Source organism: Microplitis mediator, chromosome 5 (genome assembly GCF_029852145.1).
Source record: "Microplitis mediator isolate UGA2020A chromosome 5, iyMicMedi2.1, whole genome shotgun sequence".
NCBI lineage: Eukaryota > Metazoa > Arthropoda > Insecta > Hymenoptera > Braconidae > Microplitis > Microplitis mediator.
This window is the reverse complement of record NC_079973.1, coordinates 17,812,422-17,833,558: the sequence shown is the minus strand read 5'-3', so window position 1 is coordinate 17,833,558 and position 21,137 is coordinate 17,812,422. Positions and strand designations below refer to the sequence as shown.

The 21,137-nt window shown below is 30.0% G+C and overlaps 2 protein-coding genes across 2 annotated transcripts; one reads left to right on the top strand and one right to left on the bottom strand.

Moving 5' to 3' along the window:
* Positions 1–14,894: 14,894 nt before the first annotated feature.
* On the bottom strand, positions 14,895–16,657 carry LOC130667343 (homeobox protein 4-like). Its single transcript, XM_057468855.1, has 5 exons — positions 16,641–16,657; positions 16,131–16,563; positions 15,774–16,010; positions 15,206–15,701; positions 14,895–15,163 (listed from the first exon to the last, which is right to left on the bottom strand). The coding sequence occupies exons 1-5, from the start codon at positions 16,655–16,657 to the stop codon at positions 14,895–14,897; spliced, it is 1,452 nt and encodes a 483-aa protein (XP_057324838.1).
* LOC130668485 (uncharacterized) lies at positions 16,474–18,003 on the top strand. The gene has a single exon (XM_057470804.1). The coding sequence runs from the start codon at positions 16,720–16,722 to the stop codon at positions 18,001–18,003; it is 1,284 nt and encodes a 427-aa protein (XP_057326787.1). The 5' UTR covers positions 16,474–16,719.
* The last annotated feature ends 3,134 nt before the right edge of the window (positions 18,004–21,137 follow it).

Genomic DNA, 21,137 nt, shown 5'->3' with positions numbered 1-21,137 from the left:
AAACCGTTTTTAGCATTTCTTTCTCCCACGATATCTCACGAACGAATCGGCCGATTTTGATGGTTGAGGCGGCAATCGACGCGTTTTATTGAGTTCTAGAGCTGATCAAATTTTGAAATTGTTTGGTTGAGTCGTTTCAAAGATATTCGCAAAAAACCGTTTTTTGGCATTTCTTTTGCCCATGATATCTCACGAACGAATGAACCGATTTTGATGGTTGAGGCGGCAATCGACGCGTTTTATTGAGTTCTAGAGCTGATTAGATTTTGAAGTCGAATGATTCAATTTTTCTGTAGATATCTGGAAAAAAACGTTTTTCACTATTTTTTTAATCAACGATATCTCGTAAACGAATTGACCGATTAAGACGGTTGAGGTGGCAATCGACGTGTTTTATTGGGGTTTTGAGCTGATAAAATTTTGGGAATGATGGGTTTCGTCGTTTCGACGATATTTGCAAAAAACCGTTTCCTACTGTTTCTTTCGTCGACGATATCTTTTGAACGGATTATCAGATTGAGACGTTCTTGGTGGCAATTGAAAGCTTCTATCGAGTTCTAGAGCTGATTAGATTTTGGAATTGATCGATCCAACAGTTTTCACAATATCCAGAAAAAACGAAAAAAAATTTTTTTTTTTTTTCGTATTTCTCAAATATCTCAGAGTTTATTTGACTAAATGGTCTAAAATTTTTTTGAAAATCTAAGTTCAGAAAATATCTTTCGAATGCCGCAAGAACCATCTAAATCGGTTCATTCATTAAAAAGATATGAGAGGTTTACATCCACACACACACACACACACACTCACACACACACACACACATACATACATCCATACATACAGACATCGCTCTGAAAATGTCAGAAGAGCATCCTAGCACCTTCAAATGTCGACATATGGAAAAAACCCGGTTTTTGAAAATCGGGGTGAAACCAATAACTTCCCGAATTTTTTGAAAATCGTCGATTTTCTCAGCGGGAAGTTAAAAAATTTTTTTTATTTTTTCTGAAATATCTCAAAAACGACTCGATAAATCGAATTCAAAACTTGATCAGCTTTAGAACTTGATATAACGCGTCGATTGCCACCTCAACCGTCTCAATCGGTTTATTCTTTTGAGAGATATCGTTGGAGAAAAAATGGTGAAACACGTTTTTTCTCGAAAACAACAGCATACAAACGTATTTTCGAGCTCGAAGAGCTCGAAAATGTATTCACAATAATGTTTTCGAGGTTCTTGAGCTCGAAAACAGCGGGAAGTTTTGGGGCTGGCCCGCAGGGTCACCTGACAGACCGATTTTTTGTAGAGCGTTTAATTTTCTACAAAAATATGTATTAAGCTATTTGATCTATTGATTTTTTAACGAGGTTAAAAATACTTAAAGCTAAAAAAAAAGTTTTCCCATGTTATTTAAATGGGAAAATCGAATTTTTCAATGAGCTAGGTCTGTAATCGACATAGATTTTTTTTTCTTGCGTGAAAATTTTTTTTTTGTGTTGATCTATGGTTTTTTCCACATGCACTTGAAAAAGAAAAATCTGGCTCTAAAATGAAGCACTCTAGTGTATATCTTGCTCAACGTTTACTCCAATTAGCATCAATATTTTTCTAGTGTAGTGATTAAATAATTTAAGTTCCCTGCTGTAGCCCTTCGAGGATTGAGAATGTGAGTATTGATACGCGAATGCCATCCCACGTCCGGAATTTTTTATTATTAATCATCTTATATATTATCAGGATTAACCATGGATCTATGTCCATTTTTATGAGTACGAATATTAATCCATTCAACCAGACTGAGTCAAATGCTTTTTCAAGGTCTATGAGAACTGCTGCTGTTATTTCGTTTTGGTGGAACCCTTGTAGTATGTCGTTCAGTACCTTGTGCGCCGCATGGATAGTGGAGTGGTTTTTTCTGAACCCATATTGATGATCCGGTATTAGTTTGTTGTCTTCGGATATTTTATTTGTCATTGTGTTTATGACTGCTTCATGGACCTTGCTTAAGTTTGACGTAAGGCTAATGGGCCTGTAGCTTTCTGGTTCCCGTATGAAAAAGCAATACATGAGCTTCAGTATAATTCAAAATATATGATAAATTATATGGAATTATAAGAAGTCATATATGGAGCCATATACAAAATTTTGCCGAAATATTATATGATTTTATAATTTGCAACATATATATCGGTAATGTATTTTTTTATATGCTAACTTATAAATATTGCTTATAATATTTTATACTATACCTTAAGTTATATGATAAGATATATGGTTTAATTATATGACTGACATATAAAATTTATACATGTAAATATATAATTGTATAAATATATGTTCACATATATTTGTATAAATGTATGTAAATATATATTTTTATAAATATATATTTATATATATTTGCACAAATATAAAACTAGAGATTTCAAGCTATAAAATACTTTTTTTAAATCTCGATACGATTATTTTTCATGAAGTTACAGTCTTGCAAAAATCACTAAAAAAATTTCTAAAATTTTTTTGTTCCTTTAATTTTTGGTATGAGTGTATTTTTTTAAATTATTTATGAAAAATTATATCGAAATTATTATAATTTTGAAATTATAAGTTTATGTATAAAACGAGAATATATTTTGAGATGTAATATCATATGTATACAATTACATATATTATAAATTATATGGTTGATAATAATATTGAAATTATAAATTAATTTATAAGATGAAACATATATTTCACGTTATAAATTAATATATAAAGCGGACATATAATTTTTGATACAATATCACATGTATATAATCACATATATTATAAATGATATGGATTATTATAATATTAAACGTATAAATTATTATATATGGGGCATTCCACGCCAAATCGGACGGTTTCAAAAATTGATTTTTCCGATTTCCTTAATTTTTCTGTATTTTTTATTACCCCTCAAAAGAGGCTTCCTGGTAAATTTTGAGATTTTTTTGATCAATGGTTCAAAAAATATTAAATTTTCAAAAAAACCGCTCTTTTTATGGTTTTTTGATCATCACTTTCATAATAATGGTCGAAATTCAATGGTTTTTTTTTCAAAATTTTCGTTTTTATATGGCCTTTATAAAAAAAAATACAAAACAAATATACGAAATGTTTTTAATCGAGATATTTGAATTTTAAGTTTTCAACCGTGTTTTTAAAAAAAGATGTATCCTTTGATTTTCTTTAAATTTTCTATCTTAAACTTCTATCCATTTTGCAACTTTTAAGCCCGGTCCGGTAGTGGGCCTTCCATAATTACTATTTTATTTAGATTTTTGAAAATTGAAAAAATGTTTTTTTCGCTATAAATTATTATCAATACCGATTTTTGACATTGTACACTTGTTTTTCTTGCATATTATTAATTGATTTCGATATTTTTTTGTTCTGAGTAGGGATTTGAAAGCAGTAAGTAAAAGTTAATGCTATTTATAAGCAGTTATAATAAATGTTTTTATTTATTAAGAAGCAACTATTTCGAAGCAAAACAAACATTAGATTTGCTATACAATAATGCTAAGACCATTACAGGAGCTCAAAATTCCATATAATTCTTCGAAAAAGCTACGAAACTGTATTACAAACGTTTTTAATTATTTTCGTGTTCTTTCGAAAATTTTACATTACCGATTGTTTTATAAACTAGAGTACTCAGTAGCAAATATAGCTCCGTCGCTTTTTCGAAGAATTATATGGAATTTTTGAGCTCCTGTAATGGTCTTAGCATTATTGTTTTGTATTTTTTGTTATAAAGGCCATATAAAAACGAAAATTTTGAAAAAAAAACCATTGAATTTCGACCATTATTACGAAAGTGATGATCAAAAAACCATAAAAAGAGCGGTTTTTTTGAAAATTTAATATTTTTTGAACCATTGATCAAAAAAATCTCAAAATTTACCAGGAAGCCTCTTTTGAGGGGTACTAAAAAATACAGAAAAATTCAGGAAATCGGAAAAATCAATTTTTGAAACCGTCCGATTTGGCGTGGAATGCCCCATATGATAAATCATATATTAATCAATATTAATAATTTTGCCGCCATATATGTTCAGTTATTTACCATATATTTTTTTTTATATTATCGACAGTATATGGTTTTTCCATACGGGTTTAGACGGGTTTTTCCCTTTTTTCAGAATCGGAAGAACTTTTGTAATTTTCTACTTCTCAGGATAATAGGCGTTGTTGAGTGCGCTATTTATTATTATTGTCAATGCTGAGGTTATTTTTAAAGGTATATGCTTGAGAATTATCGCTGTTAGGCCATCTGGGCCGCTTGATGTCTTGTTCGGTAAGCTTTTGAGTATTTTCTCTATCGACTATGAGTTGCAGAAGTTAAATTGTTTGTCATCTTGAATTTTCGGGTGCGATGTCTTATTATCCTCTGAGAAATTTGTATACGTTGTTTTATTATTTCTTGTTGCCTCAAATTTTTTGGCAAGTTCTTCCACTGTCTTATCAACAATTATTTTTTTGGTGTGTCCGAGTTTAAATATCTTGGTGAGTTGATATTTTGGTAATGTTGGCCTATTACATTAAGTTTGTCAACAGGATTTGTTATCAATATTGATTTATCATTGATTTCTTGAGTTTTGTGCAGGTTGATGACATTTCTGTCCAGTAGGTTGCTGTTAGTATCAATTTCAAGGTTACCTATTTCAATTTGCTTTTTTGGTCTGAGCATGCGGTTTATTTTTGGAAAAAAAGTTTTAGCGTCCCGATAATTAATCTGTTTAAGTTGACCGTTCCAGTAACTAGTTATGGCTTTATTGAATTCATCTTTGAGTTCCATTTTAATTAGCTTGATTGTTTCTTGTGTTTTCAGTATTAGTTGCTTGTTTCCTAGCGTTTGTTTTTTTTTAAGCTTATTAACTTCCCGCTAAGAAAATCGACGATTTTCGAAAATTGGGAAGTTATTGTTTTCACCCCGATTTGCGAAAATCGAAATTTCATTAGATGTTGACGTTTTGAGGTCCTGGGAAACTATTCTGACTACTTTCAGAATGATGTCCGAGTGTCTGTATGTATGTATGTGTGTGTGTGTGTGTGTGTGTGTATGTATGTGTGTGACCGGTCTATAACTTTTTCACTAATGAACCGATTTGGATGGTTAAGGCGGCAATCAAAAGAGCTTGTTGGCTATCAACTTTTCTGAAAATTTCAGATCATTTAATCAAGTAGACTCGATAATATTGTTGAATTGCGGAAAAAAAATTTTTTTTTTTAAGTTTTTTATTGATTTCTCAGAAACGACTCGAACGATCGACTTCAAAATCTAATCAGCTCTAGAACTCAATAAAACACGTCGATTGCCGCCTCAACCATCAAAATCGGCCGATTCGTTCGTGAGATATCGTGGGAGAAAGAAATGCTAAAAACGGTTTTGTTCGAAAAGAATGGGATACAATAGTATTTTCGAGCTCGAAGAGCTCGAAAATGTACTCACAACAATGTATTCGAGCTGAAACAACTCGAAAAAAGCGGGAAGTTTTGGGACTGGCCCACAGGGTCAACCGACGCCCAGATTTTTGAGAGTAGTAATTAGGAGGGTTTTAGTTATTTGTAATTTTCTTATTCTAGCATTCAGATATTTATGAACACTGTCCACTTTTTTATATTGTGGTACCGTACTTTTAATAGTTGTTGTTATTGATTGAGTAATACTGTCTATGCCGGAGTCTATTTCCTCTATGGTTAAATTCTGGTTTTCAGGGATGTCTAAGTTGTAATTTTTGTCGAGAGTTGCCGTAAACTTATGCCATTTGGTTGCTTTGTAATTGTAGATATGCCTATTGCTTACGTTAGTATGAACTGTAGTTTGAACACTGAATACCAAAGTTCTATGTCCACTGTCATAGTCTACTGTGTTTATTTTATTGTTTTTCGAATTCAATAGCTGTTGGTCAGTAATACAGCAGTCAAGATATGCTTGACTGGGTGTGTAGGATGGTTCACTGGTACTGTAGATTTTTGCCCGGTAAATTGGAGCCAGGTCCTCTTCCCACTTGATAAGGTATTTTACCTCTCTCGTTGTTCGTAGTGTCTCCCCAATCAGTTCTTTTGGCATTTAGGTCTCCTGCTATTAAGTAGGAGTTGTTGTCTTTATTTAGTTCTAATTTGGAGCATAATATTTTTAGTTCATTGAAGAAAGCTAGTTTATTATATGGTGGAGCATATATACTAACGATGTAGTAGTTATTGCAGCGTTGTTGCTGTCAGTTCTTGTCTCAGTGAGTTGGCCGAGGCTGGGGCATCGTTTAATGAATCTTGTATTCTTGGATGATTGCTATTTTGGGTGTTGTGTTGTTGATGCTGTTGGTTGTGAACCTTAAAATTATTAACTATTGAATTCGTAGGAAATAGGACCAAGAAATAAATGAATTACTTTAAATAAATTGAACGTTTCGTCATTTATTTATGACTTCCTCAGCAACTTATTATTGTAAAATAAAATAAAAAAAAAAAAAATCAAATAAAATAAAATAAAACTTAAAATTATTATTATTAGTTTGTGTGATGTTAACGTTTTTAAGTAGGCTGTTACTGCTCCCAGTGTCTGGCAATAAGACACATTTGGTTGTAGTCCTCTATTTAACATGTTTATTTTTTGTGTTCTTACCTTTTATCTCTGACTTACTTGTTCTTTTCTTTGGTTGTTAGCATATTTGAGGTATGGACATCCCGTATACGATGCAGAATGCCCTTTAGCATTGCACTTCGCACATTTAAGTTCTTCTCTTCCTAGTTCAGGGTTTATTTTGCACTCGCCTTTGGGGTGGTTGGTACCACATTTGACACATCTGTACTCCATTTCGCATGTAGAACTTGTGTGTCCTACTCTTTGGCATTTTTTACATTGTAGCCCCGATAAAAAACGTTTGGATCCAACCAGATATATCTGGATCTCGTTATATCTGTTTATATCCAAATACATCCAAATATTTGATCTTACTAGATGTGAGCATATATAATTATATCTGCTCAGATCTAATTATATATAAGCAGATAGAGAGATGTATTAAGATTGATATCCAAGTAGATATATGCATATCCAAGCATATATAAGTATATCTAATCAGATCCAACTATACATAAGCAGATATAAAAATTGATATCCATGAAGATATGCTTATATCCAAGCATATACAAGTATATATAGTTATATCTGCTCATCCCTGGTTAAAAAAGAGAATTAAAGAGGATTAAAAATGAATTGAATCCTTTTTAATTCTCTTTAGAGAATTAAATAGAATTAAGAAGAATTCATATTTAGAAATTTTAATACTTTTTAATGCTCTTCAGAGAAATCGAATAGAATAAAGAACTATTCCCAAGAAAAATATAGAGAGCCCGAACTGGGATGGATATCCCGAATTGTCCATGGGGAAGACCACTGGTTATACCAAATATAATATATTATCTATACCAGGTATATATATATATATATATATTGTAACGAATGTGAAACTGATCTTTTAAATATTTGAATAGCTAGAAAACAAATGCCTTCTTCTCTTGTTTTTATAGATAAGCGACAAAAGTCATTCAGTCTTATATTGACAGTTTAACAGCAAACATTGTATTTCAATAAACTATATATTGCTCTTGCTTTCTTTTACTGCTGTTAATTGTGGTGTTGTTATTTCTAATACAAGTGTGTTATCATTGTAGTGTATAAGTGATATTAATTTAAGATACCAATCACTACAATTTGGTGTCAGAAGTGCGCGTTACCTTTGTGTGTATTTACAAATATAAAATAAGAATAGCTGTCAAAATATTGCGACGCGACGGGAAAGGCAAAAGTTTGAAACGATCGTGTTTTTGATATTTAAAAAAAATACGTAAATTCAGTGATCAATTAAACGAGTTTAGTGAAAACATATTTTTTTAAATTTGTGATAAAGTGCGCGTGTGAATTTAAATAAAATTAGTGACGAATTAAATAAGTTTTGTGAATATGTGTTATTATATTAAAGTGCGTGTAGTAAAATAAGTAAATTCGGTGATGAATTAAAAAAAAAAAAAGTTCTGTGGATGTGTGTTATAGTCTTAAAGTTCGCGTAGTAATATAAATAAATACGGTGATGAATTAATTAAAATTTTTGAAAATATTTTTCTTAATCGGTGTCAAAATGCGTATTAGAATTTATTTGTGTGATGTACTATATATATAAAAAAAATTCGTGATTAATAAATTAGTGTTGTGAAAATATTTCTATTAATTTGTGTTAAAGTGCGGGTATGAGTAATTACGTGTGTGATAAAAATATAAAATAATAGTGATCAAAATATTAAATGCCGGGTAGTCTTATTATTTTTTTTTTTAACAAAACAGTGGAGCCGGAAGAATATTTTATTAGCATCAATTGAGGAGTTGAAGTTGAATTGATGGACAACTCGAAATTCAGAAAGGATAAATTTGGTGATGTATCATTATTTAATAATAATTATAGCTAGATAAAATTAAAAAAAAAAAAGTACAAATTAGCTAAATATATCGTGACATCTAACCGCTCTTTTGTTTTGTAATCGATTGACATGATTAATAAACCGGGTACATTTGATGATTCTACGATGTAGAACGATAGATAAACGACTTTATATAGATAATAATATTTGAAGATTTTTATCTGGGCTATATAATACCTCAAGCATTTTATCAAGTCAATGAATGAGTTTTATACGGATAAATAGGAAAGTTTTATGAAACTGCTGAGATTATTATCTTGAGTTAAATTTAAAAAAAAAAGAAAAGTCGATACTAACGGAAATAATTAAAAAATTTATTTACTTCAATGCGATTGAGAGGGTCCTTATGAAATTGAAAATAGGCTAAATAACGTAGTTTATAAAATCAGAAAAATTCCCAACGGAAAATATAAAATCGTGCATGGAAACCGTCTTGCACCGTACTGTGATCAATAAGAAAAATAAAAGAGAAGTCCGGCTGGGGCCCTAAACGATCTCAGTGTAGACGTTGTAAAGGGTTCCCGGGATTCTGTAGTCAATTAGTAAGTCTAGGATATCTTGCAAACTGATAAAATTGAAGATGTCTGAACGACTGCGAAAGACTGGTATAGTCCTTAGGAGGTCTGACAGTGGACCCTGAATAACCACACTGTAGACGTTGTTGAAGAGTTCCCGAGATTCTGAAAGAAGTCTGGCTGAGGGCTCTGAACGATCTCGGTGGTAACGTTGTTCAAGGGATTCTCAGGATTCTATAGGACTGGAATGTTCTAAGTTCGGTTATTAGCTGAGGGAAGTCCGTCTGAGGACCCTGAACGATTAGTCGTTGTAAGGGGTTCCCGGGATTCTTGGGCCTTTGATGAGAGACTGGATATTTCTTTTGGTTTAAGTGAGCTCAGCTCAAATCAAAAGTTTGAATTCTTAGGACTTATCATTGGTTAACAGTATCCTGACTGGAGCTTTGGGATCCATCCGGAGTTGGCATAGTCAACATTTCTCTTAAGTAGTGCACGACTTCTGGGAGATAGGTGGATACCCTGGAGAGTTTCCGAGGAACTTTTAGGGGGAAAAATTGAAATCCGTTGCAACGTGTATTATTCAGTAATCGTTGATATGTTAGCTATAGATAACTCATCGGCATATGAGCTGAATGGACCGAGCGGTAGAACATTGAGCATTTAAGATCGAAAAAGTAACAAATTGATCACACTAAAAGTTTATAATTAACAACTGATAAATAATAGAATGTAATGATGAAATATGTTTAAAAATAAAATTTAATGAAATGTTGGAGATACTCGTTTTGTTTCTTTATTATGTGCAGATGATATTTTCAATTTCATTGGGAAAGGAGAGAAGGAGTCCATTCCTAGTCCTTCAAGGAGGAGAGGAAGGAGTTCCTGTTCCCATCCCGTACCTGATCCCATTCCCATTGAAGGTCCATTCAATCAAGAGGAGGGTTACATTTTTAATTTTATTTATTTTGATTCGTTGAATAGGAAAATAGAGTCACGTGCACTGATTAACTTCTTAGCAGAATAATTAATTTTTTTATTATCAATTCTTAGCTCAATTAAATTATAGACTATTTTTTTTATTTTTTATTCTCTTTGTGTTAGCCTACAGGGTTGTTTTTTGGCTATGGTGTTTTTTTTCCCTGTAGGGTGATAGATAGGGTGTGTTGGGACCATAGCGGAATCGAACGAAGATTGCAAATGGTTTTAATTTCAATTAAGTTCGATTCTTCCAACACAATTTTTTATCGGGACGATAATTTTATTGAGAAGGGGGTAGTGTAACGAGTGTGAAACTGATCTTTTAAATATTTGAATAGCTAGAAAACAAATGCCTTCTTTTCTTGTTTTTATAGATACGCGACAAAAGTCAGTCAGTCTTATATTGACAGTTTAATAGCAAACATTGTATTTCAATAAACTATATATTGCTCTTGCTTTCTTTTACTGCTGTTAATTGTGGTGTTGTTATTTCTAATATAAGTGTGTTATCATTGTAGTGTATAAGTGATATTAATTTAAGATACCAATCACAACAATATATAGGACGTGGTGCAGGGTATACTGCGCCACTACCAGTAGGTGCTTCCCACTCTGCTACGCAAAGTTCACTTGGTAGCAGTGGAGTGATGACTGACGAAACGTCCGCTGCATTTGCTTTTAACACTTCTACTATAAGTGTCCATATCCAAGAAGCCTGCACACTCTAGCGGTGAGCGCGGAACTAAGTTTCGCTCACTTACTTTCTCCCGCCAGATTGTCGGTCGGCGAGCGTCTCACGATCACTCTTACATTTTTTTCCTGTTGCCTTTTTCTCTTTTAATTACTTTTTTTTTCCAAAAATTTCTCCATAAAAAAAAAATAAAATTTCACGTATAAAATTATTATTTCTTTTCTTTCCTAGAATAAAATTTTAATATATAAATAATTACTAATTATTATTATTTTGTTTTTTCAAAGTTTAAAAGAAAAATAATTTTTTTTGTTATGGTTACAATTCTCTCGAATTCTCAGCGAAAACAGGAATTGCAACATGACTTTTAAATTAAAAAAAATAAGATGGAATTAAACTTTTTCGAATCCTGTTTTATTCTCTCGGATTGTCGGGAAGAACAGAAATTGCAACATTATTTTAGAATTAAAAATAATTAGTTAGAAATAAATTTTTCCGAATCCTCTTCTATTCTCTTGAATCCTCCGCGAGAACAGAAATTGAATATTATTTTAGAATCCCTAGCGAATTTGTTTATACCGAAAATTTAAGTTTCTTTTTGGTTCATTTCCGGTGTAGTAGAAATTGATAAATATTTCGGTATGCTTTAAGAATTATACCCAATGAATACCCAGATTATACTCAAATCGTCTCATGTTTTGGGTATGTTTTTGAATTTTTCATACTTAAATGATACTGAAAAAATATCTATTTCAAGCACGATTTATACTCAAATTATACCGAAATCAGAGAGGTTGAGGACAATATCTATCTATATAAGTCTTTACCTGGTAAAAAAGAAAAATGTTTCTTTGAAGTTTAAAGTAAATAAATTTATTGCCTGCATAGAAAATTATAAAAATTCTATTTCAATTAAGTGTTTAGTATTATAATGCTTTTGAGTAGTAAATACTTATTTACTTTTTTTTTATTTTACCAAAATAAAAAAAAATTTCACTGTTATAGGAAATGTTTCTGTTTGTGTTTGATAGACATACAATTATCATCAATTTATTATTTATTTGATTCTATTACAAGAATAGTATAGATAGTTAACATAAATATAATGCATAAAAAAATCAAACCATAAATAAAGATAAACTTATTTATTTCATGAAGAGCTGTGACAGCGCTATGAGTACTTTACGAGACTCTCAAGTGAGAAGTCACAAGTTCGGAACCTCAGTCAATTGTCACTTTTTTTCTTTTTTTTTTGAATTATTTATTAAAAAAACATATAAATAAATTATTCAACTAATATACTTAAACACATTAAACATATCGATATCTAAGAAATTAATTTTTTTATCTCAGTATAACTTCGGTATAAATTGTTCAAACAAATACCTAAATTATTATTATGGATAAGTTTAATTTGAGTATACTTTTAGAATTCTGCTGAAAACATACCAAAATGATACTCAAATACCAGGTATGGTTTAGATATTTCTTCGGTGTAACCAAATTCGCTAGGGATTAAAAATAATTAGTTAGAATTAAACTTTTTCCAATCCTCTTTTATCGTATTGAATCCTCCTCAAGAACAGAAATTGAATATAACTTTGAAATTAAAGAAAATTAGTTAGAATTAAACTTTTCCGAATCCTTTTTTATTCCCAGGAATCCTCTGCGAGAACAGAAATTTAATATTATTTTAGAATTAAAAAGAATTAGTTAGAATTAAACTTTTTTGAATCCTTTTTAATTTTCTTGAATCCTCCGCGAGAACAGAAATTCAAAGTTATTTTAGAATTAAAAAGAATTAATTAGAATTAAACTTTTTCGAATCCTCTTTTATTCTCTTGAATCCTCTACAGGAACAAAAATTAAATATTATTCTAGAATTAGTTAGAATTAAACTTTTTTGAATCATTTTTAATTCTCCTGAATCCTCCACGGGAACAGAAATTAAATATTATTTTAGAATTAAAAAGAACTAGTTAGAATTAAACTTTTTTGAATCCTTTTTATTTCTCTTGAATCCTCCATCGGAACAGAAATTAAATATTATTTTAGAATTAAAAAGAATTAGTTAGTATTAAACTTTTTCCAATCCTCTTTCATTTTCTTGAATCCTCTACAGGAACAAAAATTAAATATTATTCTAGAATTAGTTAAAATTAAACTTTTTTGAATCATTTTTAATTCTCTTGAATCCTCCGCGAGAACAGAAATTTAAAGTTATTTTAGAATTAAAAAAAATTAGTTAGAATAAAACTTTTTGAATCTTTTTTTATTCTTTTCAATCCACCGCGAGAACAGAAATCGCAACATTATTTTAGAATAAAACAGAATTAGTTAGAATTAAACTTTTTCGAATCATTTTTAATTCTCCTGAATCCTCCACGGGAACAGAAATTAAATATTATTTTAGAATTAAAAAGAACTAGTTAGAATTAAACTTTTTTGAATCCTTTTTATTTCTCTTGAATCCTCCATCGGAACAGAAATTAAATATTATTTTAGAATTAAAAAGAATTAGTTAGTATTAAACTTTTTCCAATCCTCTTTCATTTTCTTGAATCCTCTACAGGAACAAAAATTAAATATTATTCTAGAATTAGTTAAAATTAAACTTTTTTGAATCATTTTTAATTCTCTTGAATCCTCCGCGAGAACAGAAATTTAAAGTTATTTTAGAATTAAAAAAAATTAGTTAGAATAAAACTTTTTGAATCTTTTTTTATTCTTTTCAATCCACCGCGAGAACAGAAATCGCAACATTATTTTAGAATAAAACAGAATTAGTTAGAATTAAACTTTTTCGAATCCTTCGCGCGATCAGAAATTGCAATATTATTTTAGAATCAAAAAAGATAAGTTAGGATTAAAAATATTTAATCCTTTTTCATTCTTTTTAATCCTAAAACGATAATAATTTTTTTGCTAGATGAAGGAGAATTAAAAAGGATTCATTTTATGTTCGATCTGGATTCTCCGGTGAATTAAGACTATTGAAGAGTAGTATTAAATATGTGTGCTTTTTTAATTCTTTTTAATTCATTTTTTTAACCAGGGCAGATCCAACTATATATAAACAGATATAAAGATTTATATCCAAGCAGATATACTTATGTCCAAGCATATATAAGTACATATAGTTATATCTGCTCAGACCTAATTGTATGTATGTGGGTATATAGATGCAAAAATAATTCATATCCAAGCAGATATACGTAAGAATTTATGACTTTATCCAAAAATGTGTGTCCATATGTAGTCATATTTGGTCAGATCTAATAATATTTAAATACAGGTAAGGCTCCTGAATCGCTGAACTGTCGGGGTTCTACTGTGAGTAAGACTAAATACAGTTTTTTTGTCTTATTATACACAAATATCTGAGTAATATACGAAAATTAAAAATTTTTATCCAAGCAGATATAAATATTTCCGAAAATAAATTATTACACATTGGTAGAATTATATCTGTTTAAATTTAACTATATAGATTAAGGTGAATAAAATATATTTAGTCCCATGTAATAGATAGAAGTTTACGAAAATATTCATAATTATTTTGATTATATGTAATTAAATATAAACGTAAATAATTGAATATAGAAGTATTAAATTACGCATTGCTTTTAAAGTATTCATCTGTTTTTTCTTTACTTAAAATATCAATTGACTTTTGATGTATGTTATACATAGGTTCATCAAAAGCATTAAGAGGTAATAGCAATAAGATCCAAGATGTGAGTAGATATTGTTTTTAGAATGGTCTAAAGTATAATATATTTATACATGCATTCGTTAGAATGTATAGTGAAACTTCTTTAGATATGTGCTTAAATCTATGTAGATTTTTTTTAAAATCGACATTTACGCAGATCTGCTTGGACACACCTATATATTCGTGGATATAGTAAGATCTGTTTGGATCTCTATTGATATTTTAAGATATGTTTGGATATACTTAGACATAGTGAGGTCTCTTTGGATATTGTCAGATCTGTTTGGATCCGCTTGGATCGCGCCAAAATTTGGATCCAATCATATATGCTTGGATCTAAACATTTTTTATCCGGGCATTTTTGTTTTTCGCAGCGTTTCCCATTTGACTTTTTGGTATGCTAATGTCTTGATATTTATAACCTCAGCTTTTGTACTTTGGTTTGATATTTGCACTATTAAATGTTTATTAGTTGGATTAGGGTTTCTAGTTGGCAGTTGGAGTACCTTGATTATTGTCACGTTTTGCAGTTGAAGTTCTTGAAGTTTTTTTTAACATGTCTTCACTTTTAAAATCTCCTCTAATATTTTTAACAACAAGTGTCTGTGTTTTTATGTCTCTTTTAGTGTACGTATAAAACTCTGTATGTTGTTTTTTCAACTCTTCTTTGATATTGTCATGAGTTTCGTGACTAATTTTTGATATGGTTTGCTTACCTGAGCTTACATGTATTGTGAATGATTTTTTGTTTATATCTGCATTTTGAAAAATTTTTATGGTATCGTTAATGTTCTTACCGCATATAAATATTGGAGGCAGTTTGTATTTGTACGTATTTTGAGGTTGTTGTTGTTGAGTTGACGTGCCTTGTGATATTTGTGACGGCTTACGAGGGGCGCTGCGGCTGCCATCTACGCTAGTACTGTCGTCCATATCATTGTCATCCAGTGCCAAATACTGGTTGCTGATACTTGTGGGATTTATTTCATCTCCTGCTGGTTGTGATCTTATTGTATTTTTAGGAGTTAACCATTCATTCTCATTATCCGTATTACCTTCTGTTGTTTGTAGTACATTGATCTTTTTTGGTCTTTGTGTTATGAGGTTAGGTGTTGCATTATTTTTTAACTTTTTTTCCTTTCCAGCTTTGAATAATCTCTCAATGTCAAGGGCTTCGAGCCTTTGCAATCTTGTGTTGGTTTTGTTGATCATTTTTAACGGATCCGTCATCTCTGAGGCTTTCTTCTTTGGCATCCGTAACGCCATATTGGCGTTACTCGTGGACGTCTTGATCTTTTAAGACACAATTAGTTTTTAAAATAATCTTTTTCACTGTTTTTAATATTGTAATGTTATTTATTTTACTATGGAGGTGTCTTGACCTCTGTGTATGAAGTGAAGGTAGGCTTGCAGCCTCTCTAATTTCGGTGGAATTGGTAAAATCGCAACTATTACACGATAGGTCTTTACAGTAGCATGACGCTCTCGCGACCCTACTCCTATGTCTCCTATGTCTGACGGCCCGATGTCTCCTTTGAACAAAGGTTTCAGAACTTGTAATTCATATTTGTATATGCTATTCCCACCAACTTTTAATTTTATCTATACATAGTAGTATGTACTATACAGATAGTAAAAAAATATAATCGTGTTAGCCAAAAATACATTGCGTATAGTAATTTTTAATATCTTTGTATAGTAACAAATCTTTTTATTATTATTATTATTATTATTATTATTATTATTATTATTATTATTATTATTATTATTATTATTATTATTATTATTATTATTATTATTATTATTATTATTATTATTATTATTATTATTATTATTATTATTATTATTATTATTATTATTATTATTATTATTATTATTATTATTATTATTATTATTATTATTATTATTATTATTATTATTATTATTATTATTATTATTATTATTATTATTATTATTATTATTATTATTATTATTATTATTATACTGGGCGGACGTGTTTTTGTACGCTCCGTATATAGTTATACAATAATAGTGTTTAGAGTAAAAAGTGAGAGCATGTTTTGTATCTAAAGGGATTGTAAAATTTTTTGCTACATTCGCTGATATTCGATGTTTTCCGGGAGTGATGTGATAAGTGATGATAATTAAATAAAATCTAGATTAATAGAAATTATTGGTTAGGAAATTCTGGATAAAACTTAGTTGGTTATTATTGTTATTATTTGCAAGAACGTTATGAATGGTGACATCTATTACTCAACAAAAGAAATAGTGGAGTAGAGCTGCTGTCGGTATTAGCGCTACACTTGCTATGATGGAGATAGACGAATCAATGGAGACTTCCGCACGCCACACGTGTGTTGTCTGTAAACAAGACAATTTAAAAAAACCAAAATACTGCAAATTATGTAATCGACCAGGTCATCCTTCATGTATTTCAAAAAAACATCGAAAAGATGCTACGGAAGAGTGGTGTTTCGGTGTAGAAGGAGATAATGAAAGTGTGATGTCAAGTTCCTCAACTGGCTCAACTGACAGCAGAGGAAAGAGAAAACGAAAAGGCTTTGTTGACGACACGGAACTGTGTGAAACCGTTGAAGAGATGTTAAATAAACTGGAAGATGTAGGATTGGCAATGGATGGATTGAAGACAGAAGTGAAAACAATCATAACAAACATTTTTACAAATTTCAAGAAGGACCTATTGACAGAAGTAAGGGAGATAATCAAGAATGAAATAAAAGGATTGAATGTAGATAATCAGGAAAGAAAAATTAATGACGATAAAAGAGTTGATAATATCAATACATACGCTGATAAAGTCATGAAGTCTAGAAATGAAATTGTTATAATAGAGCCAAGAAAGCAACAGGATAGTGAAGAAACCTTCCAGGAGGTAAAAAATAAAGTAAAGGTTGGTAAATTAGGAGTCGGAGTAGAGTCAGTAAGAAAAATTCAATCTGGGAAAGTTGTCATTGGATGTGGTCAAAAGAAAGATGTGGAAATCTTAGCTAGTGAACTTAAAAAAACTATGAGTGAAGAATATAACATTAAAGTGACTAATAAAAAACTACCTAAAGTGAAAATTATTGACATTGATGAAGATATATTTGATATACAAGAGGAACAAGAAATAATTGATATGATTAAAGAACAGAATGATATTGCATATAGAGAAAATTTAAAAATGAGTATTAAGAAAAGAATAAAAGGAAATAAAAAGAATGGAATTTTAATTGTGGAAGTAGATCCAGTCACACACAAAGTATTGCTTGAGAAAAATAAAATTAAGCTTGGATGGAATAGATGTAGAATCTTTGACTGTGTAAGTGTACTTAGATGCTACAAATGTTGTGGATATCACCACTTTGCAAAGGACTGTACGAGAGAGATTAAATGTCGAAGATGTGCGGGAAATCATTTGGAGAAAGAGTGTAAGAGTGATCACAAGAAATGTGCTAATTGTACTCGAATGGTAGAAGAATATAAAATAAATGGAATTAAAACGGATCATTACGCAAGCGATACGCTATGTGAATATTATAAAAGAATAATAAAAAAAGCAGAAAAAAATATTAACTATTGTGCTAATTAGCAACCAAAGAAAATTAGTGAGTTAAAATCAACGGTATCAGCTTTTAAAATTGTAGTTCTAAATATAAACGGACTTTTAAGACATAAAGACATATTTGAAAATTGGTTAAACGGTATAAGACCTGACGTTGTGTGTCTTGGTGAGACACATATAACAGAAAATGTTTATGATCACGAAATCAGTCTTAGTGCGTATCAGCATGTGAGAACTAACACGAATAATAGTCGTACAGGAGGTGTGATCACATATATTAAAAAAGACCTAAAATACAAAGTAATATTAAACAGTACTAGCATATGTGATAAAACGTGGCTAAACATGGTACAATTAATTGATCATGGCAAATTGATTATAACTAATGTATATAGATCTCCGAATAGCAGAATTAGTGAATATACGAGAATGATCGATGTATTCGAAGAATATATTGATGAGGGAAATTTAATAATCGCTGGGGATTTTAATCTCGACATTAGTAATACTAAAAATGAGTATGCGAAGAAATTTATAAATGAGTGTGCATTATTAGGACTAAAGCAGATAATTAAATCACCGACGAGAACAACTATGACATCCGATACAATAATTGATCTTGTATTTTCTAATATAAAAGTGAGAAATGAGGTATTAGCTACTCCAAGAGTGTCAGATCATAATATAATAGTACTGAATATAGATAGGGGTAAAAATAAAATAAATAACAGGCCAAGAATAGAAAAGAGAAATTTTAAAAATTTTAATCATAATTTATTTATTGAAATTTTAACTAACAATCTAAAAGATAATAATATATATGATTGGTTTTGCAATGATAATAGCGAGCATATTAATGATTTTAACATAGTTATGGGAATATATAGTAGATGTATAACTGACACCCTTGATGAAGTATTACCGAAAATACAAAAACTAGTCAATTGTAAATATCAAGACAAAAAATGGATAAATAGTAAATTAATAGCAAAAATAAAAAACAGAGATAAATTATTTTTTATAGCAAAAAACTCGGGGTGTGAGGCTGATATTAAAGCTTATAAAAAATTAAGAAATGAAATAGTAGATGAGTTACGGAAATGCAAAAGATTATACAACGATAAAAATATAGATGCTAATAAAAGTAACGGTGAAATTCTTTGGAAAGAATTAAAAAAATTAATCGGTGATAAAAAAACAGAAGCTGTCATTGATAGTGTAGAATTTAATGGTAAAGTGATTAGTAACAGCAAAACTATTTCTAATGAATTTAATCGTTACTTTATAGATAGTATACAAGAAATTGTAAATAATATAGAATGTAAATCGATTGATAAAGATTCGGTAAATAACAACAATAGAAATGAAAATTGGAGTGAGTTTGATGAGTTATTAATCGATGATGTAGATAAAATTATAAGAGGTCTGGATGATAGAAAAGGAGTTAACAATGATCTAAATTCTATAATTATAAAAAATTTATGGCAGTGTAATGTAAAACTAATATTAAACGTTATGACAAAATCGCTGAAAGGTGGATTGGTGCCTGATTGTTTGAAAGTATCATGTATTACGCCTATACAGAAAATTAAAAATAGTATAATAGCTTCTGACTTTAGGCCTATTAACACTTTGCCAGTAATGGAGCAAGTGCTAGAAAGTATTGTCAAAGATCAACTAGAAAAATTTATAGAAAGAAACGAAATATTGTCTAAGGAGCAATCAGGGTTCAGAAAAGAACACTCATGTGAAACAGCCATGCAGTGTTCTTTAATTGACTGGAGAAATAGTATGGATAGTGGAAGCTATGTATGTGTAGTATTTATAGATTTTGCTAGGGCTTTCGAGACAATAAATAGAGATAAACTATTGGAAATATTGTATGATTTAGGAATTACTGGCACAGTGTTGGAATGGTTTAAATCTTACTTAAATAATAGGAAACAAGTCGTTAAATTTAATGGAGTGATATCAGAGGAAAAAGTAGTGGAACATGGAGTACCACAGGGCTCGAAGCTAGGTCCTATGTTATTTATTATCTATATTAATAATGTAATTAAATTAATGAAAGATCAAGGTGTCGAATGTAAACTCTTTGCAGATGACATGAAACTCTACTTTGCAAGTAAAAATTTTATCGAAATTGAAAGAAAAATAAATGGTAGTTTAAAAGTTTTAATAAATTGGTTAAAAGAATACCAATTAAAAATCAATAAAAAGAAAACGGTCTATATGATAATACATGATATACGGAAGAAATATAAAATGGGTAGTATGGATGTTAAAATCGACGGTGAAAGCATTAAAGAAGTAAAAGAAACTAAGTATCTAGGTATTATAGTAGATAACAATTTAACATTTGACAAACACTTAGTTGAAACAGCCAAAAAAGTTGCGAATAAATTGAATGTGATATATAGGTTGAATAAATCTGTTAGTACGTATGTAAAAAATATAATATATAAAACTATTGTTGGACCACACTTTGAGTACTGTGCAAGCTTGATGTTAAACTATAATCAACAAAAAATGACTGTGTTACAAAAAGTACAAAATCGTGCAATGCGAATTATTCTAGGTGTAAATAGATATACGAATGTAAATAAAATGCTAGAGGCTTTAGGATGGATGAGTGTAAAGCAGCTCATGATTTACAAATGCTGTATTATGATACACAAAATGGTATTAGGTTGTGCGCCATCATATCTAATTAATAAGATAATATTAGTCAGTGATAAGCATACGTATAATACAAGAAAAAAAGACATTTTACAGATTCAGTTCACAAGAACACACTCTGCTGAGAGGTGTTTGATATATAAAGGATTTGATATGTATAACAGTTTACCAGATACAATTAGAAAGGAAAGAAGACTGAAAATTTTTAAAATTGACTTAAAAGATTATATAAAAAAGACTTTTAAATTATAAATTTAGGATAAGTTATAAATATGTAACCGTCCTGTCATGTACAAACAATAGCAAATTGCTAATAAAGAAATTATTATTATTATTATTATTATTATTATTATTATTATTATTATTATTATTATTATTATTATTATTATTTCTTTTTTTAAGTAAATGCTCAGGGGGTTATCCCCGGTAGTCCGACTCTACCGAGGGCCTCAGCTGAGCGCCAAATCGTTACTGCTGCGATG